The sequence below is a fragment of the Miniopterus natalensis genome, chromosome 17 (genome assembly GCF_054644295.1).
Source record: "Miniopterus natalensis isolate mMinNat1 chromosome 17, mMinNat1.hap1, whole genome shotgun sequence".
Lineage (NCBI taxonomy): Eukaryota > Metazoa > Chordata > Mammalia > Chiroptera > Miniopteridae > Miniopterus > Miniopterus natalensis.
This window is the reverse complement of record NC_142097.1, coordinates 42,310,590-42,325,601: the sequence shown is the minus strand read 5'-3', so window position 1 is coordinate 42,325,601 and position 15,012 is coordinate 42,310,590. Positions and strand designations below refer to the sequence as shown.

General features: G+C 44.9%; 1 protein-coding gene across 1 annotated transcript; it reads left to right on the top strand.

Annotated features, from left to right (window-relative positions):
- The first annotated feature begins 1,252 nt into the window (after positions 1-1,252).
- Positions 1,253-14,183, top strand: JPT1 (Jupiter microtubule associated homolog 1). Its single transcript, XM_016212405.2, has 5 exons — positions 1,253-1,402; positions 7,446-7,588; positions 8,183-8,280; positions 9,183-9,201; positions 13,906-14,183. The coding sequence occupies exons 1-5, from the start codon at positions 1,347-1,349 to the stop codon at positions 14,058-14,060; spliced, it is 471 nt and encodes a 156-aa protein (XP_016067891.2). The 5' UTR covers positions 1,253-1,346; the 3' UTR covers positions 14,061-14,183.
- The last annotated feature ends 829 nt before the right edge of the window (positions 14,184-15,012 follow it).

Here is a 15,012-nt window from a genome sequence, read left to right as displayed (position 1 = left end):
ACTGCACAGGACAATGTTCCAACCAACTGAGCCACACCGGCGAGGGCAATAATTACATGATTTTTGAGGAGGGCTTGCATGCTGACTGGCTAGATGGGTCTGAAGGTGTTTTTTTTAAGGTTTTGGAAATTTAAGCCCAGTCTTTAAGAATGGAAAGATTTTAATCCATACAACTGTGTTTCATGCTTTTGTGGTAAGCACTTAAAGACATGGTCCATGTCTTCTAGAAGAGAAGAACTTACCTCTGGCTTTTCATGAGAGCTGGAAAGAGGGGTTAACCAAAAATACAAACTTCTAACTGCCTGGAAGGAGGAGGCCATGCAAAGAGGAATGTAGTTCAATTTTTATGGAAATACCCAAAAAAGAGATCTGCCTTGAGGAAACCCCGCATGATTTTGTAAACAGTCATTCCTGAGCCCTCCAAGTGTGTCTGCATTTGTTGCAGGGACAGATTTACCCAGACAGGTGGAAGAGTCATGACTTAAGGGTATAAACAGCTGCAGAGCTCTGGAATAGTCTTGGTGGCAAGGGATGTGGGCATTCCCAGCCGCCAGGCATTAACCAGCCTTAGAACAGGCCCTCAAATCGGAACGACTGTAATTTTGGTCTAGTGCATGCAAAGCCCATGACAGCTAAATAGTAACATTAAAATGGAAAGAATTTCCAGTCGTTTTCAAAGGGATCAGCTTGGCCTGCTTTCTGTCGCTGACTCAATGCTGCTGCTTTGGGACTGTCAGGCTTCCACACAAGACACACTGTAGGTATTCAATAAATGTCCATTTAGAGCAGCACTTTTCATTCCTTGAGGAGCATGCCCTTGCTATCCCACCATAAGTGAGGCGAATAAGCAAGTGTAAGGTAACGACAAGTGCGCCCTGCGCTGTGGGTTCCAACTTGTCTGGAGCGAGCTTTCCCCGCGGTGGGGTAACTTAATTTTAAGTGGCGGCGAGCATAACTCCTCCTGAGCGCGGGGGCGGGGGGTTGTCCTTTGCCCAATCATCTCCGACATTTGAGGTGGGGAGGAGGGGGACTTCTCCAGACCTTCCCTGACCAGGAAGCAGGCGGGTTTAGGGTGAGTGGAGAGCCCCACAGCCAATCGTGACGCGGCAGTATGCTTGGCACTCCAGGGAACCAATAGGTAAGAAGAGAGCTATTTGAATCGGCCAATGCCGGCGGGGCGGGGGCGGGGCTTGCAAGCACTATAAAGGCGGCGGTCGGTCCAACAGGCGGTGGCGGAGGCTTCTGCAGCGGTCGCCGTCGGTGGGGTGGGGAGCTCCTCTGCGCCCCTCTGGCCGGATCCTTTCAGCGCTGTGGTACCGCGCCAGCCTTTCTCGCTCTTCGGCGCCATGACCACCACCACCACCTTCAAGGGCGTCGACCCCAACAGCAGGAATAGCTCCCGGTGAGACGGCGGGGGACTCGGGGTCGGGCGGGCCGCTAGCCGGCGGGACCACGCGGGCCGGTCAGCGGGTCGTTGGCGGTAACGTGCCCGGGGCGCCACTCTTGCGACTGGCCAGGCGGCGGTGCTCGGCTGCCGGCCCCGCCTTTGTGCCGCCCCGCGAACCCTGCACGCCGGCCCCGCCCGATTCCCTCATTCATTCCTGCCCCGGAGCGAGGGGACCGGAGGTCCGGGGACGCTCGCCCTGTCAGCGCGGCGGGTTTGAAGTTGGGATGTGCTGAGAGGGTTCGCGCACTGCCTTTTTTTGGCGTGGCCGGCCCGACCCCAGGGCGGTGGTCTTAGCCCCCCGATGCCAGGACAGCCTACGGGGCGCCTCGGCCGGGCCCCATTGTCCTACCCCCGGGCCACGCGCTTCTGTCACTGGCCCGGGGCAGGTGGCGGCGTGGCGGTCAGATTCCGCGGTCGCAGCGACCGGGTCCGGCGGGCTCCTGCCCACGGGCCCGGCGGGCAGGTGGCATTTTTTTGTCAGGCGGGATGGTCATTGCGACCCCCCAACTCCTTTCCAGGACCCACCCGTCAGCCCTTTGCCAAGTGCCTCCCGTCTGCTAACAAAGGAAAGACCCCTGCTCCTTCCCCTCCCGCGCCCACCCCGAACGGGGGAGAGTGTGCGCCGGTCCGAGGGGCTTTTCTGTGCTCAAACCTTCGGACCTCGGTCTTCGCATCCCACCTCCTTTGCTTCTCCTGTTGACGTCTGTGAAATGAGTTCATCTCTGGCCCCAGTTCCCTCGCTGGAGGAGGCTTCCTGTTCTTGGGCGGGGCCGGAGACATCCATTGTCTCTTCCGTATACTATCTCCACTTGGGAAGCCGGGGCCTTTCTGGCCACTCAGGCCACTGCATTTGGGAAAGGGGGCCCTGGGCATGGCGTTTGGACTGGGACCGTTTGCCAGGCGGCTGCCTAACTTGGCGGAAGGGTTTGGATCCGGTGGAACATGCCCACATTGTCTTGGCTAATTGCACACTGGCTGCTCTTTAAGGTGGGATCCAGGCGTCTCTGGGATCCTTGCTCAGGGCTTGGAGGAAGCTGAGACTCCACTGTTTCTGGGCATCTGTTCTTCGTTGACAGTGACCTGAGTCGTGTGTGGCCAGCCTTGGGGTCCTGAGCAAGTGGCACAAAGGGAGCCATTTTGTGGGGCTAAGAAGACAGCCGTGAAATAGCTGTGTCTCATAGGGGCTGGAGAACTTGGGGACAAAAGCAGGCCTCAGCCTCAGCAGTGAGTCTCAGGAGGGAGCTTTGGAAATGACATTCCTTTTTAACTCATTCCTTTCCCTTTCACAATGTAGGAAAAAACGGGAGAGATTTTAAAAGACTGAATTAGTGGTTCCTGGGAGAATGGGGGAGCTTGAGGAGTACAGACCTACGGAAATGCTGGAGAGGGTCACTCCCTCTTCTGTTGTCATCCTTCCAATGAGATCATTTTTTTTCAGAGGACAGTGGAGCACATTGAACGGTGGTTTTTCAGTTTGTGCCATGGGGTCAACTTTCTGCAAGTCAGAATGTAGTGGTTGGAATGTTAATGTGTAAAAAAAATCTGAGGTTTCATCCTTTGGGGCTGAGTGCGGCTTAGTGCTTCATAAAGAATTTCGGGGACCTGGTCAAATGAACCCTCACACTCGTTTTTTGATATGCAGATTTGAAATGTGAGGCAGAAATGAGTTTTGAATCTGCACAATAAGTGTTTTAATTCACCCTTTGTCACCAATTTCTCTCCAGCCTTGTGACCTCAGGACTGTAGCATTGTCCCCCTATTTACTTCCTACCTTTCCTTCTATGATCTCACCTCATGCTCCTCAACTTCTTTCCCCCAGTAACATTCTCCTGGCTCCATAAACACGTTATAGATTTAGTGTGTTAGGAAACGATCTGCAGAGATCATATGGGAACTCTAGGATTTAAAGAGAGAAGAAAGAAAAAGTAATTTTTAAAAATGTGCTATCTGCAGTACATGGAAACATTTTTGTCGAGCCTGAAATATGTAATCCTGATTTCGTTATCATTGTGTAGCTCAAAAAGAGTAGTAGGGCCTTAAAAAGTAAAACCAATATAATTTCTGTCTTATGATTCAAATCCTTTGTTTGGGGATGTCTGGCTGTTACAAATGGGCTCCAACAACACTGACGTCATCGGAGTAGTTCCTACCTGCTGTTGCAGGAGGAACACAAACCTTTAAAAAGTTGGAATGGTCAGAGCTTTGACTTTTTTTTTAAACTGGTGTTTGGGCACTAGTGTCTTTTTTTGTTAAGGCCAAAAAATATTTCCCAGCCCAATAGGGTTCTGAAGATTTTCATCTGGCTAAAAAATCATGAGGGTTTAATTATGATGGTAAGGAAAAAAATCTAATCTCTGGGGAACAAAGGGGGAAGACAATGAAGCAAGTCAACTTTTGGGGTGCAGATGTTGACAACCTGGTCACTTCAAACTAACATGAGAGAAAGCCTATTAAGAATTTATAACATACCTTTTAATTGTGATTTAAACAATTACACTAACTTAAAATTATCATCCTCATAAAATGTATACCTGAACGCATTTACCTTCATATAGTGAATTTAATCTAAGTGGATATTTAATGTCTCATATTTTTTGCTGATCTGACTAAAAAAATAGATATAATTTTGATTCACTCACACCAGATGGCTATTGTTACGTTGGCATGTTGCCATTTTTTTAAATTTGACAATCCAAGGGAAAAGAGGTCAGTGCCCCTGACTACATAGCCAGGTATTGATTGCATATTTTAAACATTCTTGTAGAACACCAGTTGCAAATTGCTGGGATAGAGCAGAGCCCAGCAAACTACCACTGAGGGTCAAACCCAGCTGGCATTGGATCCTGACATTTATATATGGTTGAAGGAAAAAAAATACCAAGAAGAAAAATATTTCATGACTTGTGAAAATGACATGAAAATCAAATTGCAGTGTCTCTAAATGAAGTTTTATTGGAGCACCGCTCTCTCATTCATTTTCATGTTGTCTGTGGCTCCTCTGTGCCATGTGATGCAGTTAGTTGTGCGAGACTATGTGACCCACAAGCCAAAAATATTTACTCTCTGGTCCTTTATACAAAGGATCTCTAGCCAGTTGTACCTTTTGGGTTCCTTCCACCTGTTACTCTGTGGTGCACATACTTTCAGATATTTATGTCTAGTTATGACTGTTATCATAGCTAGGACGCATGATCACCACGTTCCAGTTGCTATTCCAAGCACAGTATATCTGACATCCTTCTAATAGTCTTACTAGGCCGCTATTATTATCTTATTTTTATAGAAGAGAAACTGAAGCATAGAGAGGTTAAGCGACTTACCCAGCGTCACAGCCAGATAAGTGTTTATCTCTATACGTGTCATTTTATATAACACGTAATTGGGCTTATATTTGTTCTCGAACCTTTTTGTTCACTGGGTTTTGGGTAACCTTTTTCATCTGCTAAAGGTAAATCTCACCCTCATGTATATAGCTTTCTGTTGTATGGACAGACTTTGATACCTAACCTCCTACTATTGGATAACTAGGGTATTTCCACCTTTTTACAGATTAACCTGTTTGTAGGAGTGTCCTTGTACATATGTCTGGTTACCTACTTAGGATAATTTTTGAAAGTAGAACTGCTGATTCATATAAAATGCAAGCAAACATTTGATACATATTATCAAAATGTTCTTTAGAAAATTTATACAAATTTTCTCACACTTCTATTAATGCTGGGATTTGGCAAATTTTTATTTCATCTTTACCAGTCTAATAAGCAAAAAAACTATGTTTTAAATTTCATTTATTTGCTAATGAGGTTGAATTTTTAATATTTAGAGGCTATCCATATTTTTAAATCACCTTTACTACCTTTTGCCCATTTTTCTCATAATTTTTAAAATGATTTTTAAGAGCATTTCATATACTAATGATAGTATCCTTTTCAAACATTATGTGTATTTTGCCAAATTTAATCTGTCCATTTTAGGATTTCCGGCTTTCATCCTGTGCTTAGAAAACAAGCCCTTTTCTTCAAGACTAGGAAACATTTGTACATATTTTCTTCCGGTATTTTTGTTTTACTCTTTAAATTGAAATATTTGACCTACCTGGGACTTTTTGGTAACTGAAGTGAGTTAGGGATATATATTTTATTTAATCAAACTGAAAAGCCACTTAACCCATTGCAGTTTTCCCCACTGATCTAAAATATTCCAGTGGCAGTCTTTTTGACAGAGAACTCTTTTTTTTTTTTTTAAATAATATTTTTAAATTGATTTTTAGAGAGAGAAGAAGGGAGAGGGAAAGAGAGAAGCACTGATTTAAGGGAGAAACATTGGTTGCCTCCCGCACGCACCCTGAGTGGGGATCAAACCCGCAACCTGGGTATGTGCCCTGACCTGGAATAGAACCAGTGTTCTTTTGGTGCATGGGACAGTGCTCAACCAACTGAGCCACTCCAGCCAGGGCGAGAAAGAACTATTGATCTTAACAGAATTCTGAGGAAAAACTGAGAAACCCCCCATTGTAGTAGAAGTTGCTAACAGATTCTCTCAGTAAGTGATAAAACATTTAATTAGTAGATTTGAACAACTCGATTAACAGGCTTGATCTAATGGACATATAGAACATTGGCAAATACACATTCAGAGAGATTTATAAAATTCACCACATATTAGGCCATAAGGCACATCTCATCAAATTTCAAAGGGTTCATGTCATAAAACTGTTGTCTATGTTATAATTAAAAGCTAGAAAACTACAAAGACTCCTATGTTTGGAAACTTACAAATGCACTTTAACTAATTTATGGGTCAAAGAAGAAAATAATGGAAATGCTAAAATATTTAGAATGGAACAATAGTAAAAAAATCAAAATGTGGGAATGCCTTTAGTGGGGTACTTAGAAGAGAATTTGTATACCCTGATTAATTTTTCCTTTATTTTCTAACCTTAGGAGCTAAGTTTACAAATGACAACTATATTTATTTGGAAACTTGGATGAAGTGGTCATATTCCTTGAAAAATGTTTCTTATTCAAACTGACTTAAGAAGAAATAGAAACCAGACTATTGCTATCCGTAATAAAGGAAGTGAATCAGTAGTTAGAAAAATCTTCCCATAAAACCATCTTCATTTTCTGTGCTTTTGAGGTTTTCCAGGGAGGGGACAAATTGGTCAGCCTGTGGCAGGAAGATTTGGAAATGTGAAAGTACTGTATTCCTTATTGAACAAAAAGCTATAGGTGGTGTGAAAGGTGCACGCCTATAGAACATGCCATGAATCTTACACTTAATTTCTCATATTGACTTTTTCCCTGTGGCTAGTCACTGGTGTTTACTAGTGACAATAGTGAGGTACAAGTATATAAACAGGGCTTGTTTGTGATGTTGAGAATAGGGGAGATGCTTTATGATCACCTTTGCTTGGGCTTCTGAATTGGTCTAGCTAACTTTTAATATGTATATTCTTCCATTTTTTATTTTGTTGAAAATAAAAATGGAAAATAAATAATAAGATATGCTCCTGAACTTCTTTGCACATACAGGGTGGAGCAAAAGTAGAATTACAGTTTGTATGGAAAATGATGCAATAATTAATAAATAATAGCATAAGAATATACTCTGTTTTGCATACTCACTCTGTAAACCTGCTTTTGCCGCACCCTGTATATCCAGCTAAGCCCAGGAGGCACGGTCTCTTAGGTTTTCTGCCATTTCTTAAAAGTGGACGCCAGCCAGGCTGTTGTTTGTGATGACTTTTGGGCTGTTTCAGCCGCCTCGTTTGATGACAACCTTACTACAGATATTGTAAGGCAGCATTTTAATATCTTAACATCCAGCATTGAATTTATACCCCATGGAATCAATACCCCTTCCCCACTAGCAGCTCTTTTGTGGGAGGGAAGGGGAATGAATGGGCGGGGGAAATGAAGTGAAAGGTATTTGACAACATTTTTGCCAAGAAATGTTTTGGTGTAGTTTGAAACTGATGTTTTGTCATTCTTCCTAGGGTTTTGCGGCCTCCAGGTGGCGGATCCAATTTTTCATTAGGCTTTGATGAACCGACAGAACAGCCCGTGAGGAAGAACAAAATGGCCTCTAGCATCTTTGGGACACCTGAGGAAAATCCCCCTTCGTGGGCCAAGTCGGCAGGTATGGCTTATGGCAGTGATTGGCTCATGTCTGATCGCTGGTCAAGGGAGGCGGCCAGTGTGGACAGCCACAGCTGGTTTAGGGCTGAGCAAGATCCAGCTTTATCCTAATGAGATAAACGACAGTTAAAGCTTCTCACTGGAGGAAAGACTGGGACTAAGTCTCGGGAAGCGCTGAGAATTTATGGGATTGGTCAGAATAAGGAATGACATCAGATTGGTTTATTCAGTCCCTCTGTCGAATTTTTTATTTATTTTATATGTCCTTATTGATTTCAGAGAGAGGAAGGGAGAGGGCGAGAGAGAGAAACATCAATGATGAGAGAGTCATTGATTGGCTGCCTCCTGCACGCCCCCTACTGGGGGTCCAGCCCACAGCCCGGGCATGTGCCCTGACCGGGAATCAAACAGCGATCTCCTGGATCCTAGGTCGATGCTCAACCGCTGAGCCACACTGGCTGGGCCTTCTGTCGAATTTTTAAGCTGTCACTTAACCTCCCTAACACTGTTTGCTCATTTTGTAATATGAGGCTAATGTACATCACTCACTAAGAAAGTGTTTGCCTTAGGTCTTCCTATTATATTCCTGCTACAGGTGCCAAGTCCAGTGGTGGCAGAGAAGATTCTGAGTCATCTGGACCCCAGAGAAGGAACTCTTCTGAAGCCAACTCTGGAGACTTCTTAGACCTGAAGGTCAGTGTGACAACCTGGGGAAGAGGGCAAGCTTTAATTCAGTTTAGAAATCAGACTCCCCCCGTTGTACTAGGAGCTTCAGCTCTGCCCCTGTAGTTTTCCATAGAGGTTGCTGGGAAAGGGACCCGGCCATGTTGGTGATTGGAGATTGAGAACTAAAGACAGGGAAGTCAGAAAGTGAATAAACGTGATCTTGGTGTGTCCTGAGGTCTCTTCAACCATTAGGATTGGTCTCTACCCTTCGGTATCAACTTTTGGAATTTCTGAATCACACCCACTTCCTGTGTATCTCATATATGTGGTATTTCTGAGTTCAAGGACAATTTAAATTGTTGGCAAATGTTGTCCAGTTGTTTTGAGCTGAACTCCAGGAGACTGTAGCACCACCCCAAAGCCCCTAGCTGTGTGTCTGGAAAGCCTGGTAGGCTGTCCTGCGTAGGGATCTCAGAGCACATGGAGGCATTAGCCATCTCCCTGTGGGCTTTGGGATTGTTAGATGCCCTTCAACCCTAGGTGAGAAGAAAGAGGGAGAAGGGAGGGTAGATTCACCAGTTTCCCATTCTGATAAAAGAGCCTCTGAAATGCTCATTGATACAGGTCATCAGCGTAGATAGTAAGGTTTTTTTTCAAAAAATTTTTAACTCTTTTGGGGTGATATTGGTTAGATGTTGCGGTTTCTTGGATTTGGGTGTGTTGCCGGCACTGGGGCAAATTGTCCAGTGACATTTTTGTCCAGCTTTTTCCTCAGTTGAATAAAGATTGCTTGTTGTAATGCAGCCTGACCTTGACCTTGAAAACATTTGGTTTCAGATAGATAGTAGCCTCTCTGAACAGAGACTGCTTTATTTGTATGTTGCAAAATTAAAATCTGGAGTAAATTTTTAATGTCTTTTCTTTTCCAGGGAGAAGGCGACATTCATGGTGAGTACTTCTGAAGCCCAAATTTCTGGTTCTTTAAATGGTTTTAGAATAGATGGGAGCCTTGGCTGGGTGGCTCAGTTGGCTGGAGCGTCGTCCTGTACACCAAAAGGTTGCGGGTTTGATGCCTGATCGGGGCACATGCCTGGATTGTGGGTTTGGTCCCCAGTTGGGGCATGTGCAAGAGGCAACCGATTGATGTTTCTGTCTCTCTCTTCCTCTCCAAAATCAATGAAAGAATAGATTGGAATTTTGATTCAGATCATGTCTTGGGGAAGAGACTGGGGACTGCAACCTGGTTTGCCTGAGAATCAGCATACTCTGGGTGGGGAGCGACGAAAAATGAAGCAGGAAAGTTAGCGAGGCTGACCGCGTGTGGTATCGGCTGGCAGTGAGAGCAGCACCATAAATGTACCAGAAGGGAAAACCCCAAATCCTTTACAGGTGCATGTACATTATTTGGGCTGGTGTTCGTTACACTTGATGAGAGCTTTTTGGTAAACAGCTCTGGCAGCTCAGGCTTGGCCCACAGCATGGAACTTACCAAGCTGGATTTTATGCTGAGGTGTCATTCATCGAGACAGGGCAACCCTGTGGTCTTGTAAGTGGTGATTTAGGGGGCAGATGTAAATTCTCAGTTAGCATCCGTGTGGAAAAAAAGCTGTCATCATTTATTGGATTATTCTAAATCTGTGGAGTAATTATTGGCGTTTCCTTAACAAGTGCTAGCATTGCTGACGAAGGTAATGCAGAGTTGACAGGCCTGGCAGTAGGACTTGGTGGAGTGCGGCCATTGCTATCGTAGGCCTTCTGGCCAGAAGCGCTTCCTTGTGGCCTTTCCTACCTTACATTCTGTGATCAGTCTCCAGGGAATCGATGTTTAAGAACCACATTCCTCTTCTGTCCTCTAGAACGTGTTTCTCAATGGGGGTTGGGGAGGAGATTCTTCTGAACCTTTGTGAGTGGAACCCGGGCTCCTGCTCGTTGGACACATTACCTTTTGTTTTTGTCTGTGTCCAGTTTGTTCCATTTGAAAAGACTGTTCTGGAGGTAAAATACCTTCTAGGCTTTTCGATTCCACTGATTTTCATATTCTGAAATACTTCCAACTGTTAGACCTTAGCCACAATCTTTACTCACTAATTTTGGCCAATGAATACAATTAGAAATGAATTTGGGGAACCTGGAGAAGTATGTGAGAACCCCGATGAAGTTGTGAAAAAATGTGTCATGTGTCTTGCTGAATGATTAATAATCCCCCCCAGCTCAATTTGTTACAGATTCTGCAGGTAAATAGCACATTGAATTGTGTAGTGTGACAAGTCCTTCCTCTTTTTTTTAAAATGGTCATCAATTTTGCCACCTGATTATTTTGTGTTCCCATCTGCTGCTACTTTTAGTTTACTTGTCATAAAATGACAAGGGGCCTAGTCATGTAAGATACATCTGGTGGAGTAGAGGTCAACCCCAGCTCTGTTGCCAAGATTCCTTCAAAGCCGAGCTACTCTGCTCAGTTTAAATAAAACAGATTTTGTTTGGATATGTGGGAAATTGCCTTCATCTGTTGGGTAATTAAACACAGCAGTGGCCTCGGGGAGGACTTTGGAAATCTATAAGGAAGAGGGGGAGGGTCCAGGAAATTGAGGCAGAAGTCCCTCCGTGCCGTCGGGCTGGTTACGTGCTCTGCTACTTTCTCTTCCTGTTCTAACTCTTTGGTCCTTATAATGAATCACTTCTGTATTTCACTGATGAGGAAAGACAAGTCAGTAGTCTGGAGTATGTAAGATGGATGTTATGGGAGAAGTATTTTTGTTTAAAGCCCAATTTTTTAAATTATTAGATTTAGCAGACAAAAGCTTTCTCTGTCGAGCTGCTATAGAAGTTCCTAAACTCAATTCCTTATCTCAGTGCAGACTTAGGAGATGGAGGAACAAACAAACCATCTCTCCTGGCTGGAGTATTTATTTCTGACAAACGAGCATTTAAATGATGGCCTGCTGCTGTTTAGTCTCCATATGTGTTCTTTTCCTTTCTTTTTTGGCATGTTATTACCTTGTGAAAGACAGAACAGCTCCATTAATAATGAAAGACAAGTAGAAGATTGGTGGGAATGAGCTTGATTTATCTAAAAATCACTTTAGGGAAACTAACCGCCCTGGTAGAGCTGCAAGGTGATTTCGTGTCCTGTAGAAGTTCTCACTGACTGCTTGGCCCAGACAGACAGTGAATTCGGGTGGGTTCTGTACAGCGGGCAGAGGCCGCGGCCTGGCGGCAGGAATGGGACTGTCCGCTCGCGTTGATGCGCTGGCTCAGCCTGAGCTCATGGTCTGTATCCATCTGTTTTGGGTTGTTTTAAAATGGGGGCTTTGTTTGTATTTGTAGCACATCGGACGTATTTTCCTAGGTTATGTAAGGGACACTCACTGTAGGACTTGGGTACTCGATGGTGATGCGTGTGACCACTTCTTGTGTGACAAGCCTGTAGCAACAGGAAACCGAAGGGTGACTGGTCCCTTCTCCCCGAACTTCAGTTCACAACCGTGAGGCTGTTATACCAGGTCTTTACTTGTAGTTCAGTACTATAGGACATTATGTGTGTCATACTATGTTACATCTATAGAATGCTCCAGAAATTCATAACATGCAATGTTAAAGGCAGCAGCGGCTTATTTCTGAGATTGTGTTGTGTTTCTGACCGAAGACCTCTTCCCCTTGGACTTCTCTCTTTCGGTCGGCTGAATCCAAACTTGGTGCAAGTGGTTTCAGGAACATGAACTTTTAATATTTAGTCTTTAATGCAGAAACTACATGTTTTCGAAATTAGAATTTTTCGTTGATGTCCAGTATGAGTCCATCTGGAGTTCTTACGTAGTAGAGTATAACCAGGGAGTGTTTCGCGTCACTGCTTCCAGGGTTTGGAACTCCCGGGGTGGGGAGGGGATACATGTCTTTGCGGCCTGGCCGGTGGCTCAGGTGGCTGGGCATCATCCCGTACACAGGAGACTGCGGGCTCGATGACTGGTCAGGGCACAGACCTAAGTTGTGGGTTCAGTCCCCGGTTGGGGCGCAACGGGGGACAACCAATTGATGTTTCTATCTCACATCGATGTTTCCCCCCTCCCCCCCAAATCAATAAAATCATATCCTTGGGTGAGATGGGAAACTTTTTTCTAAGTTTATGGTAGCTTTTCTCCCCCACCTTCTAATAAAGGTGCCTGTGTGTGTTTATGTGTGTGAGTGTGTGATTATCCTAAGGCGCAAGTGTCAGAATGAACACACAACTGAGTGTGGTTTAACAATGGAACGAGGCCTGGCATTTTGTTAAAAATAAAAAATAAATCTAACATGCCTTAAAACTTAAACTCTTCGTGGAAAGTTCCTTTCACAGAAAATACTGAGTTTTTTCTTTTGCGGTTGCTCTTGACTTTGAATCATTGACGTCTGATTTTGGAAACTACCTGGTTAAGAATATACATGCTTGTTGGGAATTTCACAGATCAGTGAATGAATCAGGCAATATCCAAAATATTGGATAATAATACACTAATTCTAAACACTTTAATGTGGAATATGCCCAGGTAATAAGAGATGGGAGTGACCTGGTTAATGGAGGTGCTATTACCAGTCAGCAGGGGAAAGGTGGACCCTAATAAATGTTGATGGTACAACTGGCAATCTATGGAGTTAAAATCACCCTTGCCCAGTAATCAGGGACACGTAACAGTCCAGGAATGCAGGAGTGTTTCTCACCCATCAGTTTGGCAAATAGCAAAGCGAGGTGGCTTTCAAGCTGTGGATATGCACGTGTAAGGAGGGCACATTTGACGTGGTTGTGGGGTGGACCGTGGCACAGCCACTTGGGAGGGTGGGGAGTAGCGTCTGTCCAAGTTGAAGGCGTGGCACACGTTCCAGTGCGGATGCATCACAGCTGGGTTCTCAGTGGTTGGGTTGGTTGCTTTCGGGAGGAGAAGACTGGACCAATGCATAATATATATAATAAAGCAGTTTAATTAAGGTGAATTATAACCGTGTGTATAAATATGGGTCTCTTTGCAAGAGTGAAAAAAAGGGAAGTTGATATCATTTATGTTAAATACAACAGAAACAGCATCATAATGTGTTGGAAAGAAAATACACATAAAACAAACCTGCTGGGAACAGGGTGAGGAGACTCATATAGAAGTGTATTAGGGATCAGGGACCTAGAGATTATATGTGATGTTTTAATTTAAAATACGCCTTTGCCCTGGCCAGTTTGCTCAGTGGTTAGAGCGTTGGCCAGGGACCGAAGGGTCCTGGGTTTGATTCCGGCCAAGGCACGGACCTCAGTTGCAAGCTCGATCCCCAGCCCTAGTTGGGGTGTGTGCGGGAGGCACCATCTCTTCCATCAGTCTCTCTCTCTCTCTCTCTGAAAAGCAATGGAAAAAATATCCTCAGGTGAGGATTAAAGAAATTTTTTTAAATAAAATATTCATGTCTTCATTATTTGTGTCATTGAGGAAGAACATACACAGAAAAGGGCCTGGGGCAAATACAGCAACACGCTGACAGTGGTTAATTCTGGGTGGCGGGGACATGGTTGGTGGTTGTCATTTTCTTCGTCACATTTCCAGGTCTGTTTGGAACCTTCCTCAAAAAACTAATATCTTAGATTTTTCATCTTCACTGGAAATAGTTGTTAGTCTTAATTTCATTCTGTTTTCCTAGAAAATGTGGACACAGACTTGCAGGCCAGCCTGGGGCAGAGTGAGGAGAAGCCTGTGCCCGCTGCCCCTGTGCCCAGCCCAGTGGCGGTGGCACCAGCCCCGGTGCCGTCCCGAAGAAACCCCCCTGGTGGCAAGTCCAGCCTCGTCCTGGGTTAGCTCCGACTGTCCCCAACTCTGTCGTTCTGTTTGTTTGTTTGTTTTCTCCATGCTTGTGAACTGCACAACTTGAGCCTGACTGTACATCTTTTGGATTTGTTTCATTAAAAAAGAAGCACTTTATGTACCGCTGTCTTTTTTTTCCTTTCCCTTTTGAAGACCAGGTTCTTGATCTGTCCCGAGTCCTCTGGGTCTGTAGGCCACGGCATGAGTGTTTTCTAGTAGTAGGTTGGAGGGAAAGCTTCGTGAGACTTAGTACCGTGTTTTTAAGAACAAATAATTTGATTCCAAATGTGTTAGAGGATCTTTTGTACTGAGGTTTTTAAAACCCCTTCCTGTCAGCTTTACTTGGGTGCACCAAGCCTCGATGGGACAGGCCCGTAAACAGTCCACAGGCACCGTCCCGCAGGCCTTCGACACAGGGCTCTCTGCTGAACCTTCCTGGCGTTGCCCTAACTTGTGAGTGCCCTTCGCTAAAAGCATCTTCTGTGCCATATGAACAGTCAAGAGGCCTGTGCCTCATGCCTTGCTGCCTGCAGAGCAAAGAAACTGCCTTTTATTTTTGAACCGTAAGAAATAAGCCAGATACTAACTTGACTGGCCAAGGAGCAAAGCCTCCTGTGCTCCCGCAGAGGACAGCTCCGTGTCCACGCCAAAGGACCAACGCAAGCGCGTGGAGCCAGCGAGGGCAGGGGCCACGCAGAAGCGGGTCTGCGACCTGGGCGGCCCCGCTGGGGCAGGGCTCAGAGAGAACTTGAAGCTGTGTGCATGATGCTGGTGCTTGACCCTCAAACGAAAAGTCTCATCCTTAAAAAGCGTGTTGTACTTCACAATCCTGGACTGTTGCTTGAAGTAAACAAGTGTACAAATTTTGAAACACCGTGTCCTGTGTCGTCTTTCTGAGACTGTCTCAGTGTTCTACCTGTCTAGTTGCTGCTTTGTTCCTGCAGGT